The sequence below is a fragment of the Oncorhynchus keta genome, chromosome 7, assembly GCF_023373465.1.
Source record: "Oncorhynchus keta strain PuntledgeMale-10-30-2019 chromosome 7, Oket_V2, whole genome shotgun sequence".
NCBI classification, from domain to species: domain Eukaryota; kingdom Metazoa; phylum Chordata; class Actinopteri; order Salmoniformes; family Salmonidae; genus Oncorhynchus; species Oncorhynchus keta.
The window spans coordinates 3,064,789-3,082,117 of record NC_068427.1 but is presented as its reverse complement, the minus strand read 5'-3'; the positions used below and the strand labels follow the sequence as shown (position 1 = coordinate 3,082,117).

At 39.2% G+C, this 17,329-nt stretch overlaps 1 protein-coding gene across 2 annotated transcripts; it reads right to left on the bottom strand.

Annotated features, from left to right (window-relative positions):
- Nucleotides 1-1,550: 1,550 nt before the first annotated feature.
- Nucleotides 1,551-13,768, bottom strand: shox (short stature homeobox). 2 transcript variants are annotated; one of them, XM_035773077.1, is made up of 6 exons: nt 13,389-13,768; nt 11,488-11,696; nt 7,676-7,733; nt 7,267-7,376; nt 3,950-4,162; nt 1,551-3,580 (listed from the first exon to the last, which is right to left on the bottom strand). In XM_035773077.1, the coding sequence occupies exons 1-6, from the start codon at nt 13,636-13,638 to the stop codon at nt 3,491-3,493; spliced, it is 930 nt and encodes a 309-aa protein (XP_035628970.1). In that variant the 5' UTR covers nt 13,639-13,768; the 3' UTR covers nt 1,551-3,490. The 2 variants fall into 2 exon arrangements, with proteins under 2 accessions (XP_035628970.1, XP_035628971.1); XM_035773078.1 differs by having other exon boundaries at nt 7,267-7,355.
- Nucleotides 13,769-17,329: the final 3,561 nt, after the last annotated feature.

The following is a 17,329-nucleotide window of genomic DNA, read 5'->3' as shown; positions in this document are numbered from 1 at the left end:
GGACATTGATATTCATTACATAAAGATGAATACGTTTCTATTTGAATAAAATCTCAAAAACCGTCATGCTAACGGTACATTGCAAGGGAAGGGAAGACATCAGTGGTCCATCCATTTGTAATACCCTCTAAAATTGCTTAAATGTAGCACGTTGCACAACCTAGACATTAGAACCCCCCCCCCCCACACACACACACACACACAAGCACATACACACACCCTACCCATTTATTATTATTTTATTTGTGACTTGTGGCCAACATAAACAGCCATGGCTCATTGCTGGTTGATGGATGGCTGTGTGTGCCTAGCTAATTATTAGTACACATAAAAGGATGCTGTTATTTCCAAACCTGACCCAGCAGGCCCCAACCAGAGAGGTCAGTGGGTAAATCTGGGCCGATCAGTCTGCGACTATATCACTCAATCTTGATATATGAGCACAGAGGTACAAATTAAATGTGCAGCGACCTTCTATGGGGTACTGGGCACAACAGGACACCATTTGGGCTAATTCCTGCATGGGGTTCAGACAATAAAGCACTATGCTGCATGATGTAATTACTTTGTGTACACACATCTGGATTTGGGTTTCCCAGAGGAAGTTAATGCACTTGAAAAAAGAGGCCGACCATTATGAACGTGCAAAATGTAGTATGTGCCGGTGAAACAAGTGGAAGTTGGGGAAATGGTGGGGAGCTAAGGGCTATAATCTTTCTAGATGCAGATGTATGCATACATATGGACATGACTATTGACCTTCTCATGAGATCTGTTCAAAGTTCATCATTGCCATTGAGACGAGCAGGAAGATTGCTTTTTGGAAATAAAACCGCTTGCTCAAAGCAGAAGGTTTACATGACCCTCAGATATTCCTATATTCCTATTCTCCTTCTACAGCCCCCCCTCTTACTCCAATTACAGCCATCTTGCTTATATCTGACGAAGTTACAGTTTCACGTTCCATCTCAGTACTCTCTCTATCAGTTGAACAGAGGGCTTTATACATGCTCGTTTCCATATTCGGGGCGACGGTGCCGGCATGCATCTGGATTTCATAGCAGCTCAATTGTCTCCGCTAGTGTGGGCTAAGATTGGTATCTGATGAGCTTTGAAGGCTGACATGGAAACTGCGTAAATGTCAGGGGCATAATGGTATTGATATTTTTTCGGAAGGTTCGACCTGAGATAACCGCTGAGCATCGGATCCAACCCGTCACGTTGTGCGTACAGCATTAATCGACATCAGCTCATAAAGTACCTGTCTAATGCTTGAAGTCAGAGGATCTGGTACATAATTCACTATTAATGTGTACTACGGTTTTCACTTCCGGAATGTTTTGATGATGATAATAATGTCTCTGTTTGATATGTTGTTTAGTCTCTTGTATGATTAGGCCTATAAGTCACTCAATATATGAGAATCTAATAAAGGACTCAAAAGTAGAATGATAAATGTTACCATTCTATGGCCCAAAATCCCTCACAGAATAATAAATCAATATTATTTTGAACTAGTCTTGAAAGGAGTTGTAAAAGTATCTTAAAACTTCAGTACAAATATTTATAACTTTATTGATAGTTTACTTGTACATTCATATTTTGTGAATCAAAGGGGAAAAAATACAAACTGTATAGTGAATCATGTTTAGGCATGCTTGCATATGAAATGATAATACTTGTGGTGGGCATAACAAATTCAATGGAGCTTTTAATCAAATTCAACCATCCCTGAAATGTTTGTAAATGCTGACACACTACATTTTAGGCAAACAATGCACAACAGCCACGCATCTCCCGTTGCAAATGTAACATTTAAAAAAACATATAAAAATAAATGCAAAGCCATGTCAAAATGTACACTTGTATTTCAACTATTTTTTTAATTGTATAAACTTTCAGACAAAAATAATAAATAAAAGCACCCATGTGTTTAATTTAAAATGGAGACATTGCTAAATAACTGTCAATGGTGGTTTGAGAACAGAGAAAGTGTTGGTAAAACATTGTTTGAGGTAGACCTTACTAGGATCTGCTTCTCAATGACACAAAACATTATCCTCTGAATTTGCAAATGTTTCAAATATAATACTTGCTAGTAGGCATTATTTATTTGGTTTATTAAACCATGAAATTGCAACATGAACATGCAAATAAATGCAAGTTTGACATGTACAGGCCTAACACTGCCTTGGTTTTATTTTTCCTATAACATCAATTGGAACATTTGTTAGAATCTTTGGTGGAATTTGACATAATGCTTTGTCTCATGTTAACGCAATAGATTATGATAAATTATTTCAGATCCTAGTTTCAGTTATTAATTTCAGCATCAAACCCAGGTGCTCATGTCTACCTCAACAAGTTATTATAGTTTCCTGATGTGTACAAAACGATGTTTGAAAACCATTGCATTTCTGGGGTTATGGCACATGATTGAGGATGAGTTCGCAACATAACATAATATACAATGCTTTAGAAAAAACGGGTCTGCTTGGCAAAGAAATTCAACACACGGATTTATCAGTGCCCTGAAACAAATCACTGCAAATCATTTGTTTATCTCTAACAATTAACTGCTTTTCTCTCTCTTTTTTTTTCTTCATATTTACAGTATTGCACTTAAACTGCGCACAATTGCATTTCAGTTTAACTGATGCTTCCTTCATATTTTCAAAATTACAAAAAATTGCAGTTATACCCTTTATCCTTCTAAACGTTTTGTGAACGTCTCTTTTTGATAACATGATAAAAACCCAAATCGGTTCCTTTCCCCACCCTCATTTAGTAAAGTAGTATCTGCTTGTAGTGCTGTTTGTAAACTCCCACATACAAGACCTGAAGTGCAAAGAATATCTTCACTTCTATTCCCAAGAAACATCACGATAAACAGAAAGAAAGAAAGCTAGAGAGAGAGAGAGAGAACAATGTGAGGAGAACAGCAAAAAAAAAAACTTATTTTGGACTCATTCCCAGCAAAACACATTTACACTTTCCATCCTCCAAAAGCAGATAGTAAGGGATTAGATTAGCCTATTCCTGTCAGTCCACAGTTTCAAGGAAATCAAACCCCAATGATCTTTGACTTTGTGGATGAGAGTATATATAGTGGGAATTTTGAATGGCAGTGATACAACAGAGTTGGGGTGTTAGGTCGGACACAACATGGCCAGCCTCCGTGATACGTCTGCAGTCCTCCAATAGAACTCATGCACTGGGCAGCGGCAGGAAACAACACAGTGGTTACACAGAGAACGTGGCCATTTCTTTTCTCTTTTTTTCTTAATTTTTGTCTTTTTTTTGTGTGTGTAATGTTTAGTCCGATGCCTCGTGGTGTCAGTGTCTTTTCCCAAACACACAATAGTCTGTAAAGTCAACGTGACGGCATCGGCATCAGTGAGGCTCTAGTATTTGGCCCTGCTTGCCTGCTTTGCCAGTTTGCTTTGTTCTAAAGTCTCCCGGTCTGGCCTGGCCCGGCCCGGCCCTCGGCTCAGACAGACATCCACATGTGTTTGTACGGTCCTGGACTTGTGATGTGTGCCTGGAGTGGACTGAGCCACTGGCCCCGCAGAAGTCCTGCCTGTTGGGCGAAAAGTAAAAGGTGATTTCATTGGTATTTAATTACCGTTCTCTCTACAAATGGGTGTTTTGGCAGCTGGTTTTGTGACAATTTTCTTGCTCCCCTCCTTCTTTCTCCTCCTCTTCTTCCTCCACTCATTCTCTCCCCATCTCCCTCTCCCTCTGTGTCTCTCTTTTTCTCTCTCTCTGTCTCTCTTTCATTCTCCCTCTCAGTGTTTTTTTTTTAATGTTGTTTTGTTTAAGCTGTAAGTGTCAGACCCGATCACAGGGCTCAGTCTTGTATGAGAAGCAGGTGATTATGAGGGCGTGGGGCGAGCGGAGGGGAAGCCCGATGGGGTCAGAGACCCAGCGCCTCGGCATGTTTTCTTGCCTTGAGTCGGAGGTCAGCGATGCTAGAGTTCTTGCTGTTGCTCTTGGCAGCCGCCGCCACGGCCGCCGCTGCAGAGGCTGAGTCCGCGAGAGAGGCGATTGGTAGTCCAAAGGGCGGGGGCGGGAACATCAGGTAGGGTGCATGCGCCGCCAGGTGAGGGTGTAGGTGATGGTGGGAGTGAGCCACGCCCTCCAACTGGAGCTGGGCCTGGACCTGCCGGACAACCAAAAACAATCCCTGGGTTAGTGAGACCCTCCCAGCCCCTCAGGCTCTGTGTGTGTGTGTGTGTGTGTGTGTGTGTGTGTGTGTGTGTGTGTGTGTGTGTGTGTGTGTGTGTGTGTGTGTGTGTGTGTGTGTGTGTGTGTGTGTGTGTGTGTGTGTGTGTGTGTGCGCATGCGCGTGCGGGCGTGTGTGCGTGTGTGAGAGAAGAGCCAAGGGTTTAGGTTTCACAGTTTGACACTATTTAATTCCCCTTCAAGTTCTACCCCCTCAAAGCTGTTGCTTACTGTGTGTTTTCTCAGAAAAATGTTAGGAACTGCACTCTGAGCCTTTCCCCCTTTTTCATGTCAGCTATTCTTAAAGTTAATGAATCATACATAACTTCACAGACACCACGTCCAGTTTAACAGCCTAGAAATCAAAGTCTTTCTAAGACCCTGAACAGATTTGTTTCATTCACAGTGAGATCCCCTTCATACCCTTGGAAATATGCAACGTCTTGTTATCCTGATTACGGATTCAATTGCATAAATAAATATAAATCCACGCAAAAAATATTAACGTATTTAGAGTTATAAATATTTATCCAGACATATTCCTGAGCAAAGGGAAAGTGAAAGTCATAAAGACCATAGAGTATCAGTTTGCACATTCTTGGCAATTATTTTATGAGGAGTAGGTGAAAATGAGAAATCCCTGTACTTCAGAAGGAGAGCTACGTTGCCTCTTGCCATTTCTCAAGCGTTTCAAATGCCACAGGAAGCAAGGAGAGAAGTGAAGAGCCTCGTGCTTTCTCATCCAACCCAAATAAAACTTCATTTAAGCGACGCATGGTAAACGTTTTAAGAGAGAGCTAAAATGTTTCAACCAATTTAAAATGTGACGCTATTTCGACATAGCCAATAACGGAAAATGGAAAATGACCGAAATTAAAGTTGTTTAACTGCGAGAGAGAATTAAAATAAACCGCAAAATGTGCTTTCTTGGACGGTATTTCATTACGTATTGCTGACCAGTATTTGTACTTGCACTGAATTGCATTGACACGAGCCACAGACACAAGAGAATGCATAAATGACCAGTAAGGCCTTCCTCCATATTTTCTTTCCCACCAACTGTCACTCTTACCAAACACTCAAAAAAATAGGCTACTGACTTTCATAATAACAGCTAACACTCAAACAAAGAGCCTTGTTCCAAATGTATGAATGCAGACTGTCAGTGAAACACAGAAGGGAACCCCTCTTTGAGAGGGAATCTCTCAGCGTGTTGTTGTTAAGTTTGCTGGGAGGATCAGTGAAATGGAACAAGGCATGAGCTGCTACAGGCGCTACCCAGTCCCCAGCACAACAGCTGGTCAATATATGTGTGTGTGTGTGCAAGTGTGTGTGCAAGTGTGAATGAATGTGCATTTGTGTGAACATGTGTACATGCGTATATATGCAGGGGTACATGTGTACGTGCGTATACATGCAGGGGTACATGTGTACGTGTGTATACATGCTGGGGTACATGTGTACGTGCGTATGCATGCAGGGGTACATGTGTACATGCGTATACATGCAGGGGTACATGTGTACGTGCGTATGCATGCAGGGGTACATGTGTACGTGTGTATACATGCAGGGGTACATGTGTACATGCATATATATGCAGGGGTACATGTGTGCTTGCATAAGTGTGTTACAGCCTGCCCTGTGCTTGTCTGTCTCAGGCCTGTAGAGGTAGGGCTCTTCTCTCAGTATGCAGGCCTCATGCCTCCCTCCCTGCCAATGCAGCACACCACCAATATCCATCAGAGCCTTCTCCAGTCGGTGCTTTCATCATCTCTTTTATGTGCTTGCGTTGCGCAAGTGTTGGCTTAATTAGGCCCAAGCTTTTCACAGGGGTGAACAGACAACTCAACGGCCAAAAACAGACCTCACCAGATCAAATGTCTCTCTAACAAACACAAACACACATCCCGCTCTTAACGCACCCCAAAGGTGAAAGGTGTTCTGGGGTTGAGTTGACTCTCACACACCACTCTCCAGCTCCATAGAGTTCTCATTCACAACAGCCTTTGTAAACTACAACCTCGGACGATAGGGGTCTATTTTTAGTATAATAAGGGCATATGCACCTCTCTCCAATATCTCTCACAGATTCGGAGATGATTGTGAAGTGTGGTTGGGGACTAAAATAAAAGTAGGGTGCATTTTTATGACTGCATCAAATCTTTCAACCATGCTAACACATTTAGAAACTACGGCTGTTTGTCAGTTAACCTCCTTAAGAGTCTGTTGACGCACCCATGCGTCAATCTAAGTAACATAATAAAATAATAACTCATCAAAATCCGTCACTTTAAGATAGAGATATCTGTTTTTTGCATGGGCTGCGTCTCAATCCACCACATGCGCCTATGTCGCCCTTCCGCATCTGCCGTGATAGGTGGCTAAGCTACAGCGGTGTTTGTCAGACCATGACACATCCTAAAAATGTCTGGGGCAGAAAGGGGAAACGCTCACGAACACGATGGTGTTCTCCGTTTTGCCCTACGACCCCCACAAGTGTCATGGGACTCATCAGAAGGTCACCAGTACCAGATTAAAAAACTGAATGGAAGTATGGAGGTAGTTTTGTGCCAACAAAACAGGGGGTTAAATATGAGTCTAAAAAAACAAAAAAACCTTTCCTGAGATTTCTTATATCTCCACTTCCAAACCTTATTCTTTACAAACCTTATTCTTTACAAACCTTATTCTTTACAAACCTTATTCTTTACAAATTTGTTTCACTGTCTTTTGTTGCCATTTATGAATGTGTTGTTCAATGTGTTTCTATGGGCTATAGTAGTAAAGGCCAAATTCTCTATTTTATCAAAACAGATTTGTTTTTATATACCTAAAGGGGTCCTAAAATTCAAAACGACCTTCTTAAAACCATTCCACATGTTAGTTTAATAGAACCCCCCCAATGGCTCAGACTTTCAGAGGTTAATTGATGTTGAATATGAACTTTTACTTGTGCACAATCACTCACTTGCATGCCTGCATTTCATCAGTAAACATTTCACATAGGATTCGTGTCGTGAAAAAAAAGAGAAAAGAACGTACCTGTTGAAAAGGCATCCGTAGCGCTCCCATGTTGACATATGGAGCTACTCTGCAGGCATCCAGATGACTGGCAATTCCCAGAGTGACACCTGGAAAGTATGAAGAGGTGTCTGTCAGACAGTGAGACAGTTATAAGTTTGAGTGTAAGGCTGATATGGTTGGTCAAAGGTTACAAGATGACATTTTACAAAGTGATTCATCAAACATAATACAGTACATGCACATGAAGGTTGATTAATTTTTACAGGCTACAGCATAGGCCGACATAATTATTGTAAGAAATGTGTCATGTAACATACTAGCAAACAATTTAGTAAACATCTGCAAGTGTAAAATGACAAGTGTAATAATCATTGCAACATAAATCATTAAAAAAAATACAAGTAGATGGATAATAAATAGAATTTACCTTTATGCATCTGGTTTTCTTGTTTTCGACATTTCGCTCTTCTGTTTTGAAACCAAACCTGGAAACCACAATTTGAAACAGTGAATGAGTGTATTGTAGAATATGGATGTTGGGGAAGCTACTCTGAAAATATTTTTTTTTTTACCAAGCTACCAATTACTTCACACCGGAAGAAGTTAAGCTACACTAAGAAAATGGTAGTTTCATTGCCTAAAGTTACTTTGGAAAAGTAGTTCACCACATCCAAACTTCTTTGGGAGAGTCATCATATGTACATCTGAAATGTTATAGAGTACAAATTGCAAGAACATAACAGGTATGGGGCGGGGCATATGTTACCATAAAGTGTAACTTAGCCTATTAAACACAAACACAATGTTTTAAGTGAATATGAGGCAGGTCTAATGCCGAAAAAGAAATGAAATTATTGCCTACTTCACCCATATTTTATTGCATTTTTTCAAAAACAAAAAAGTAGTGTAGTTCTAGTAGCATATTTAGTTATACCGCGACATTAGAGCGTTGGACTCGTAACCGAAAGGATGCAAGTTCGAATCCCCGAGCTGACAAGGTGAAAATCTGTCGTTCTGCCCCTGAACAAGGCAGTTAACCCACTGTTCCTCGCCGTCATTAAAAATATAATAAGAATTTGTTCTTAACTGACCTGCCCAGTTAAATAAAGGTCAAATAAACATGACAAAAACGTTAGCTACTGAAAACGCTACATTTATTTGAATTTAGTTCAACTACCACCAAGCTACTGTAAAATGCAGTTAATGTACTCCCCAACACTCCCCAACACCGAGAATGTCGATGATGACATTAATGCTCATAAAAATAGCCTATAAACCTATACTGTTTTAATCATGAATTACAACTGAAATAATTGCCTACACAATTATATATAATATAAGATCGAATATATTATCTATAATAGTCTAAAATAATATACAGCATATTGTCACAAAATGTATAGCTTAACAATATTTATTGATAGGCCTACTCCAATTTACGTAGGCCTATATGCTTAAAAAACGGGGCCAAAAAGGTCACTTGACTCCGTCTAATCTACTAGGCCCTTTTGCTCTCCAGGTTACAGCATACCATATTATTAATTATCATCAACCTAATTTCCCTCCACGAATCCATTATCTCCTCTCCCCTCCGACCCCAGTAATGATTATCATTTACAGTAGCCGAATTAGCGACGAGAGAACCACAAAGGGCACCTTAATTACTCAAGGTGCTGCAGCCATTTTAACGAGTGTGGATTGGATTGGAATAATACGTTTTGTCGATAAAGTATGCATTATTGACATAGCATGTCCACAGATTATTTACCCCAAACTCTCCCTCCATCACATAGCATATTGGAAACAAATGTTCGTTTAATGTAGTTTTTGGAAGATAATTATTTATGATTAGGCTATTATTGGTCTATTAATACCCTGTTTCCTATTATTATTGTTATTATTATTAAGCCTATATGGCTATATCATTATTCGTATGGCCTACTGCTAATTGTATGATTTAATTGTTTTAGGTTATATCACGAGGTGTATTTAATTATTTTACGTTTTAATCACTGATGTTGCTGTCTCTTAAAGGTCTGTACTGACACAAAATAAAAACATATCTACATACATATACCTATAATATATATATATATATATATTAAGGCTATATATATTGCGTGCCAGAATGCTAAGTAAAGTGAACTACACTGGTTGCGACAGTTATTTCTTCATTAAGGACCACTCAATGATGCGCTATACAAACGCCCTAATCTCGTTTCCTTTGGATTTTTATTAGAGACAGTGAATAATGACATTTAATTTAGCTCTGTACCAGAAACCCAGATATATTAGTCGTAATAGAATTACTGCACGCTCCTCACCAAGCTCTCATAACTTTCAATTAGATTCCTCAGCTGCGCGCGACGTGGGGCTTCTGTTCCGACGCCTAAGTGCAGGTTAATACCCTTCTATCTACCACATGCCTTACAATTTACTTATGATAGATTTGGGGGTTTCAAATCGAAAAACGGTCGGCTGCGACATGGATTTTAATGGTGTGTGATTTTAACCCTCACGGCCCATTTCAGTCTATACGCGTTATTGTTGTAAATATTGAGTAAATATTTATCCCATTGCGTTTTAACGGGTAAATGCTTTCCTCCTGTCTTACCACAATTTGATTTTATCCATGTTTAAAATGACTTTTTTTTTGTGTCGCGCTTGCAAGCTGTCACACGGTGCAGACTTCTAATATTAGGCTACTTAGTACTCAGATTAGATCTCGGAACACGAGGTGTGCCACCGACTGAGTTCCAGCAGAATTGAATTATTTCTAATCCATTTTTATGGGAACAATATATCAAGCCAATGGCAGATATTACAAAGACAACGCGGGGGGAAATGAGGTGACTGGCATACGACGGTGTCCCCTGAAGCACTCGTACAATCTCTTCATTAATTTTTATGATGTGGTAAGATCTTTCCGAAGCGCATAAGATATTTTTCTTCTACAATAATCGGCCAGGAGAGAGGAGACGGGTTCAAATGCATCCAATGTCACTTGAGCAACTATGATGTGACAAAGGTTATAGGCGTCATTTTATTTGTTGAAAAGCAACAGTATTTTGGTCATGTACAAAAATAGACCAATGTTATAATGATATACATTTATTTGATAATGGATAGTGTTGAATTGCAAAAACAATAATTAAAAAATCAACAGTAACCAGTAGGCTTGCAGTATTATTATTATTAGCAGCAGCAGTAGAGGTAGTAGTGTTCTTGATGCACTATTATTGCACTTGATACCTAAAGTTAATTTAAAAATATTGCCAAACAAATCTCACCGAGGTCGTGAGGTCAAACTGTGTAATATCGATCCAATAAATAAACTCGTGTGGCTTTCACCATGTCGACAACAGTCATATCTGCACAGTTTGTTGCATCTAATATTTCATTATATGTTTGTCTCATTGCATCATAAAAACAGCTCACTCAAAACGTTCTCTGGAGTGTGTAACATCTCCGTATAACTGAGCCTTGACAACAGGCAGGGCGGACCGAAATAATGGTAAGTCTACATAGCTCATGAAAATTAAACATAACACGTGATGTTCTATCAAACGGGTGAATAAATTATATTCAAACGTAAGCCTCAACGCTATCTCATTTTGACGCTACTGTTTTAAATCATCCCTGAATAGTTTGTATTTGTTTTTACACGTGCACATAATAGAAGAGATAAGTGCCAAAGGGTGCACCTAAACGTGTTTTTTTTAAGGCGATTCTAACCCAAACCATTTTATCTCAAAATATTTATTTTGGCAATAGGACACCATTATTTGTTTTAGAAAATGTAGGCTATCTACAAAATATAGTAGTTTTTAATTAAAGGCAGCTCATCAATACGGTTTGTAGGTGATTGCCTTGCAAGTGTTGACTCTATAGCCTTCTGAAACGTGTTTCATTTGTGAGCATATATCATTACTGATCTAGGCCTTACATCCATTTTATCCATGTTATTCCGCACCACGAATTACAGTAATCTTCTTGCGTCACCCACTCTGACCCCAGCCTCTGTCACTGGATGTCTCAATCTGGCAACCTCTCACACGTTCTTCTTAGAACAATCCTTGATGCTTTGAGTTGAAAAACTCAACCTATTTAGACCCACATGTTGTTTATAAAATGAAATAAAATAAAAACGTATGCATCTAAGGAACAGCCCTATCTAGTTTTGTCCAAACCCTTTAGGGTTATGCTTTTCACTTTTAGTTGATAGAGACCGGGAGTTACCTGCACTCTCGCCTCTGACAGTCCCAGCCTCTGGCTCAGCTCTTCCCGCATGAATGCGTCGGGGTAGTGTGTTTCGTCGAACAGGCGCTCCAGCTCATTGAGCTGTTCCAGAGTAAAGTTTGTCCTGCTCCGTCGCTGCTTCAGTTTGCTTTGTGCGTCCTCGTCCTCAGACTTTACGTCCTCCTTCTTCTCTTTACACTCATATATCCCTGCGTGAACACACGTTTTAAAATACAGTACCCCTCTAGATTAAACACAAATAACTCTCAAACACCTGCAACTGCAGACACACACAGACACAGACACACACACACACACACACACACACACACACACACACACACACACACACACACACACACACACACACACACACACACACACACACACACACACACACACACACACACACACACACACACACACACACACACACACCGTATAGAGTGTAGCTTATATTCAGTTAGTGAAATACATAGTATGTGTTATGCTAGCCAGCCAGAGACGGTAAACAGAACATGATAAACAAGTTCGATCTCTATTGGTCAAAATACAGGCCTGCAAACTTACAAAACCAAAAATGCAAGTCAATGCACTGTGTGTTTACTATAATGACAGTTATTCACACACATACATATTGAAATATTCGAGCATAAAATCCTGTCACAATTAGGCTTTATAATTTCCTTAGTGCTATTTGCCTACAGTCTGCACATGGATCCTTCATTGGAAGGAATGACCTTCTGAAAACGCCCCAATTTCCACTGGACAATCTGAAACGGTGCACGGTGATACCAAACAATTGTAGTTTATTAATGTGACTTTTATTTTGGAACACTATACGTGTTTTATATTGTCAATTGTTTTATCAAATACAGTGAATTGTAAAACCTTTAGATATAAAAGAGTAAGCCTATATACAGGTTATTTATATGATTATTTCAATGGTTGGTATAATACGCCTATCATACAGCAAAATAACTCCACCGTAGTTGATCGTTACAAACGTAATAAATAGCTTAAATATTTCACAAGGTTAACGTGTTGCGTAAAAGACAGTTATTTTCAGATAGGCACATATAATATGTTTAATTAAGATACTCAAAATGTCATTACCGGGGCTAAAGTCTTGAAACCTCATTATTACTATCATCTAACAATTGTTTTCCGTCATCATTAGACGGAGCTATTGTGTGCTATACAACAACGTTAAACGTCCTAACGCTGCTATTACAGTGCAGGAGCGAGCGTACATCCAACTTCGAGGTGCACCGGGTTCATTTTGCGTATGAAGTTTTGTTTCTTCCTGTTATGTCATGAACATGCGAGCAAGAAACACTTCCTATAGGCTAACACTGTCAACATAATGTATGGTCCAATTAATACAAGTTTAAAAAAACAAAGAATAAGCTGCTGACGGGCAGAATGCAAGTACCACTCCTATTAATTGTACAGTGGAAACAATCATTATGTATATCATCGCCATCAATGCGATATTATGCAACGATATCATGTGTTAATAAATACAGTGATCAACAGGAGTGAGAGAAGATTGATTATGTAGCCTAGGATTCATTAGTTTGGACCACTGCTGTTCACTGCAACACACATGACAGTGGGCCTTACTATAGAGAACAGTATTTCCAAGTATCTGCACATTATAACGACGTGAGCTTACGATTAAAAAAAAAATAATAATAAAATAAACAGTAACTGCAATAATTTAAATGTTTTTGTTATAGTTTTTGACGTTGTAAATGTTTTGGCCACCACATATTTTTGTACTTTTACAATCGGTGCACCGAAAGTAATCGTGAAAACCAAGGGCTTGGTTCGTGTAAAAATGCAATGCACCTAGGACATTCACGCTACACAACTCGAACCGGTGGATAGAAACGTACCTTCCGTGGCCCGTGAAACGTTAAACTCCTTCAGTTTTTCTTTCTCTAGCTCTACGTGCTCCTTGAATAGATGTACCGGACAGTGGTTGCTGCCTTCCGTTATGTCCTGTAGACTTGTCTCCGAGTTCCCCAGCTCCCTCGCCCGCGCCAAGCCACTCTCCAAAACTTCCCTGTACGTGATACTCTCCTTACTGCTCTCCTTGGTTTTCTGCTCGAAAGATTTCGAGACGAACGCCGTAAGTTCTTCCATGGCCGTTCAGTGGTCCTGAGCACGGAACCCCACTTTAAAATGACCGATTTAACGTTAGTTGTCAGCTCAAGACGCAGCGCTCGGTCGTAAAAAGAAGCGATATTGGGGGTGGAGAAGAGGTGAGATCACTCCTGCTGTTATGACTGTGTTTTTGAGAGCACACTATTTATACACCGCCACCTCAGCCCAGCCCCCACCTCTGCGTCTTGGGCAATTACGGGCTGCTCGACTTATCTGAATTCAACTTTCAGCAGCTTCTCCAGAAATCAATGCTTCGACGGAGGCAGTTAATTGAATTAGGGGTCATTAAAATGCCTACGGTACCTTATGGTGAAATGAGTGGGAAATCTGTAGGCTATTAATTCATTCGGCGATAATTTCATTAACGTGATTTCGAGATATGAATATGTAGTGGCTGGGTTTGCTCCTCCTGGTGTTGCTATTCGTTTGAGTTGACAACTAAGAATTTAAAGCACATAGGTGGTCTCACAACATAATCCGATATAAACAACTCGCCCTACAATGAGAAAATATAACATTTTATTTTTTTTATTTTTTTTATTTATGTGGAAAACATTTGCAATAGGCTAGTGATGATTTAGCCTGTCAGATAATGTCTATAACGGTGGTGTATGATTCGAGTACAATTAGGCTACGCATGTCATTTCTCGAGAGGGAGAATTAGCTTAACTAAGTATGAAGCCTAATTATTTTTGTTTTGCAGGTGTGAATCGTGTGACAATACTTGGAAAGAGGCCACAGTCCACACATTTTCTGAGATTGTAAATTACTTTGAAATATTGCAAATAAATCGGATTGCAAATTTTATAAATATAATTTCCTTAATAATAATATAACGATAAGTGACCAATACCGGTTTATGACGTTTTTATCTCATAACTAGTGAGTAAATATTCACGATTAAATGCATCTATTATATGCTTTTTTGTTTGCATAAAAATATGATAGAAAGTAGACTAACATTACACCATAAATGTACGCTATAATATAGGGGCATATACTGCTAATCCAATAGAACAAATCTCAGTGAATGTGACAAGTAGGCCTACAGATTTTGTTCATAATTCATATGATTCAAACACCTCTGGGAGTGCTCTGAATGTTAAACTGGACTTATCCTAAAATAAAATACATTGATAATCAATACAATTAGGCTGCAAGTGGTGGAAAATGTTCCCTGATTTATATCTATGATTTTCATGGAAATACATGTAGGCTATAATAGCTGAACATTATCTAAAACGCATGCATCGGTCCAGCTCAGAAACACAAAAGGCCGAGAGAAGAGAGCTGTCTCTGGGGTATTCTACCCGGAGCGCCCCGGCAGTGTGAAAGCACTCGGTAAAGCTGTGCTCTCTAATGACGTGTTTTGATATCTTTCCATTTATCACAAAACCCGTCTCGCAGCGGCTGACGCGCGCGGGCTGAGCGACTTTCCCTCGTGCGATGAACTGTGCCCTTTGTTGTTAATGGACGTACATTTAATGGACGTAAATCCTCCTCATGACACAAATCTGTGTTCAGAATCGGGGCCTCGTTAATGTCTCCATATAGAATAATTTGACTTGTACAGGGCTGTGCATGTGTGGTCAATAACTAAATAAATCCTACGTGGTCTCCGTAACCATAACACTAACTTATTTTGGGATGAATACCCATCATAACCCATTATTCAAATCATGGCGATATTGGTTGATATCTTCATTCATAGGCTACATCATAGGCCTATTTCAGTTTGTGTCCATGGTTCAACAGAGAGCAACAACTACTAGGTGATACAGGTGAGAGGGCACCATGGCTGTTTTAGAGGTTACCAAACCACACTAAAGGTGCTCTATAAAATTAATTTGATTAAAATGGCCTATAACTATATATTCATTGTAGACCTGTTTAATGGAAACAGCACAATTTATTTAGATAGTGAAATATTAATATTTAGTATGAAAAGTATCATATCGGAAAGTAATGTAATGTTGTAAATGTAATGTAAAACAACAACAACAACAACAACTATTGTGACATAGCCTATTTGGAAATGTCAGTCTTTTCATCTGACACGCATTTCAAACTATGTTGTTCTCTTCATCAGCACAATCTTAATTGTGAAACTTCAAAGTGTTTCTTTTTTTTCTAAACGTTTGAAAATTAGTGAGTGCAGTCCAATTGACGTGGAGTATCCACATGTGGTGCCCAATCAACAACAAGCTCGAGGGTATCGGAATACACCAGTGCAAATCGAAGAGTGATGTTCTATATGCAGCAGAGCTCATGTTGCCATAGTTTAGCGGCGAAACATCCTTAAAGGGGCACGAATCATATTCCCCCTTCTCTACATATCTCAAACATTTTCAACACCCCTCCCACCCCGTCTGTCTCAGTAGTTCTTAATATGGTATTTTATTTCAGTAGCGTGGCAATGAGTATCCGAGAAAAGTCGGAAGAGTCATTCACCTAATACTGTAGCCAGCTGAATGGTTATTTATGTGGCCTATTGTAACTGAGTAAAATTACTTTCCCGATAACAAGTGTTGCTTTGCCATATCTGTAGGCACACATTTATCTCCGTTTAGCCTACTGATTCTATTTACTATGCCTGCATTATATTGTCAACGAATACAAACATATATTATTATTATTGTTGTTGTTGATGTTATCATGAGCAAATTCCTAGTACTGATCCGTTTTGTTGGGCACATTATTCTGTTCAAAACAGAAGAGAAGGGATACAACATAAATCAACCTGGCTGAAATAGAAAATATATCATTGTTGAAATTTTACGATATTCAAAATAGAATAAGTTGATAAATAAAACACAAAGAATCATCCATCTGTTTTCGTCATTTCATAATTTTCACAGAAATTGATGCCAAAAATCTAAATCTTGAATTCGGACATTTATCTAAGTCGGGAAATCAAAACCGGCCACTAGGGGCAACCGTGAGCACTATTACCATCAAATGGATGGGGAGGTGGATGGGTGTAATCCAATGACTCTGGATCAATCCCAGTTGTGGACACTGGTTTTTCTTAATCCTATGAATCCTATTATGGTTCTAATCCTATTCAAAACCCAGTCGTGTTCGATTAATCTAATGACTCTGGATCAGTAGGTTGTGTGTTCGATCCCAGTTCTGGACAGTGTTTTTTTATTTATGGTTCTAATCCTATTCAAAACCCAGTCGTGTTCGATTAATCTGATGACTCTGGATCAGTAGGTTGTGTGTTCGATCCCAGTAGTGGACACTGTTTTTTAAATGTATGGTTTTAATCCTATTCAAAAACCCAGTCGTGTTCGATTAATCTGATGACTCTGGATCAGAAAGTTACATGTTTGACACAGTTTTTCTTATAGCTGTACCAACTGCATTTCTGTATTTTAGCGTGTATATATCTTGAAAACTTGGGTGCTGACGTTCAACATATTTTGGGACTATATCAACAATGGACTAATGAAACAAATACCAAAATATCGTTTTTGGGAGGAATTTTCTTTTAGCCCTCAACTTCAACATTTGGAGAAATGGAACATACAGAGCAGCAGGAGCAACAAAAACACTTCAAAATTTGACGTTTGGAGCTACATTGAAATTTGATGTTTGGAGAATGTGGATGAAGACTGTGAGAGCTTGTTGAGATTTATGCTTCGAGGTAGCCTAGTTATTATGTTTG

Bases quoted from the DNA above. Each gene is read 5' to 3' on its own strand.
- shox (XM_035773077.1), bottom strand. From the start codon at position 13,638: ATGGAAGAACTTACGGCGTTCGTCTCGAAATCTTTCGAGCAGAAAACC. The intron at 11,697-13,388 runs GTACGTTTCTAT...GTGTTCACGCAG, and splicing joins CGTTTCACGGGCCACGGAAG to GGATATATGAGTGTAAAGAG. The intron at 7,734-11,487 runs GTAACTCCCGGT...TGTGGTTTCCAG, and splicing joins TGTCAGAGGCGAGAGTGCAG to GTTTGGTTTCAAAACAGAAG.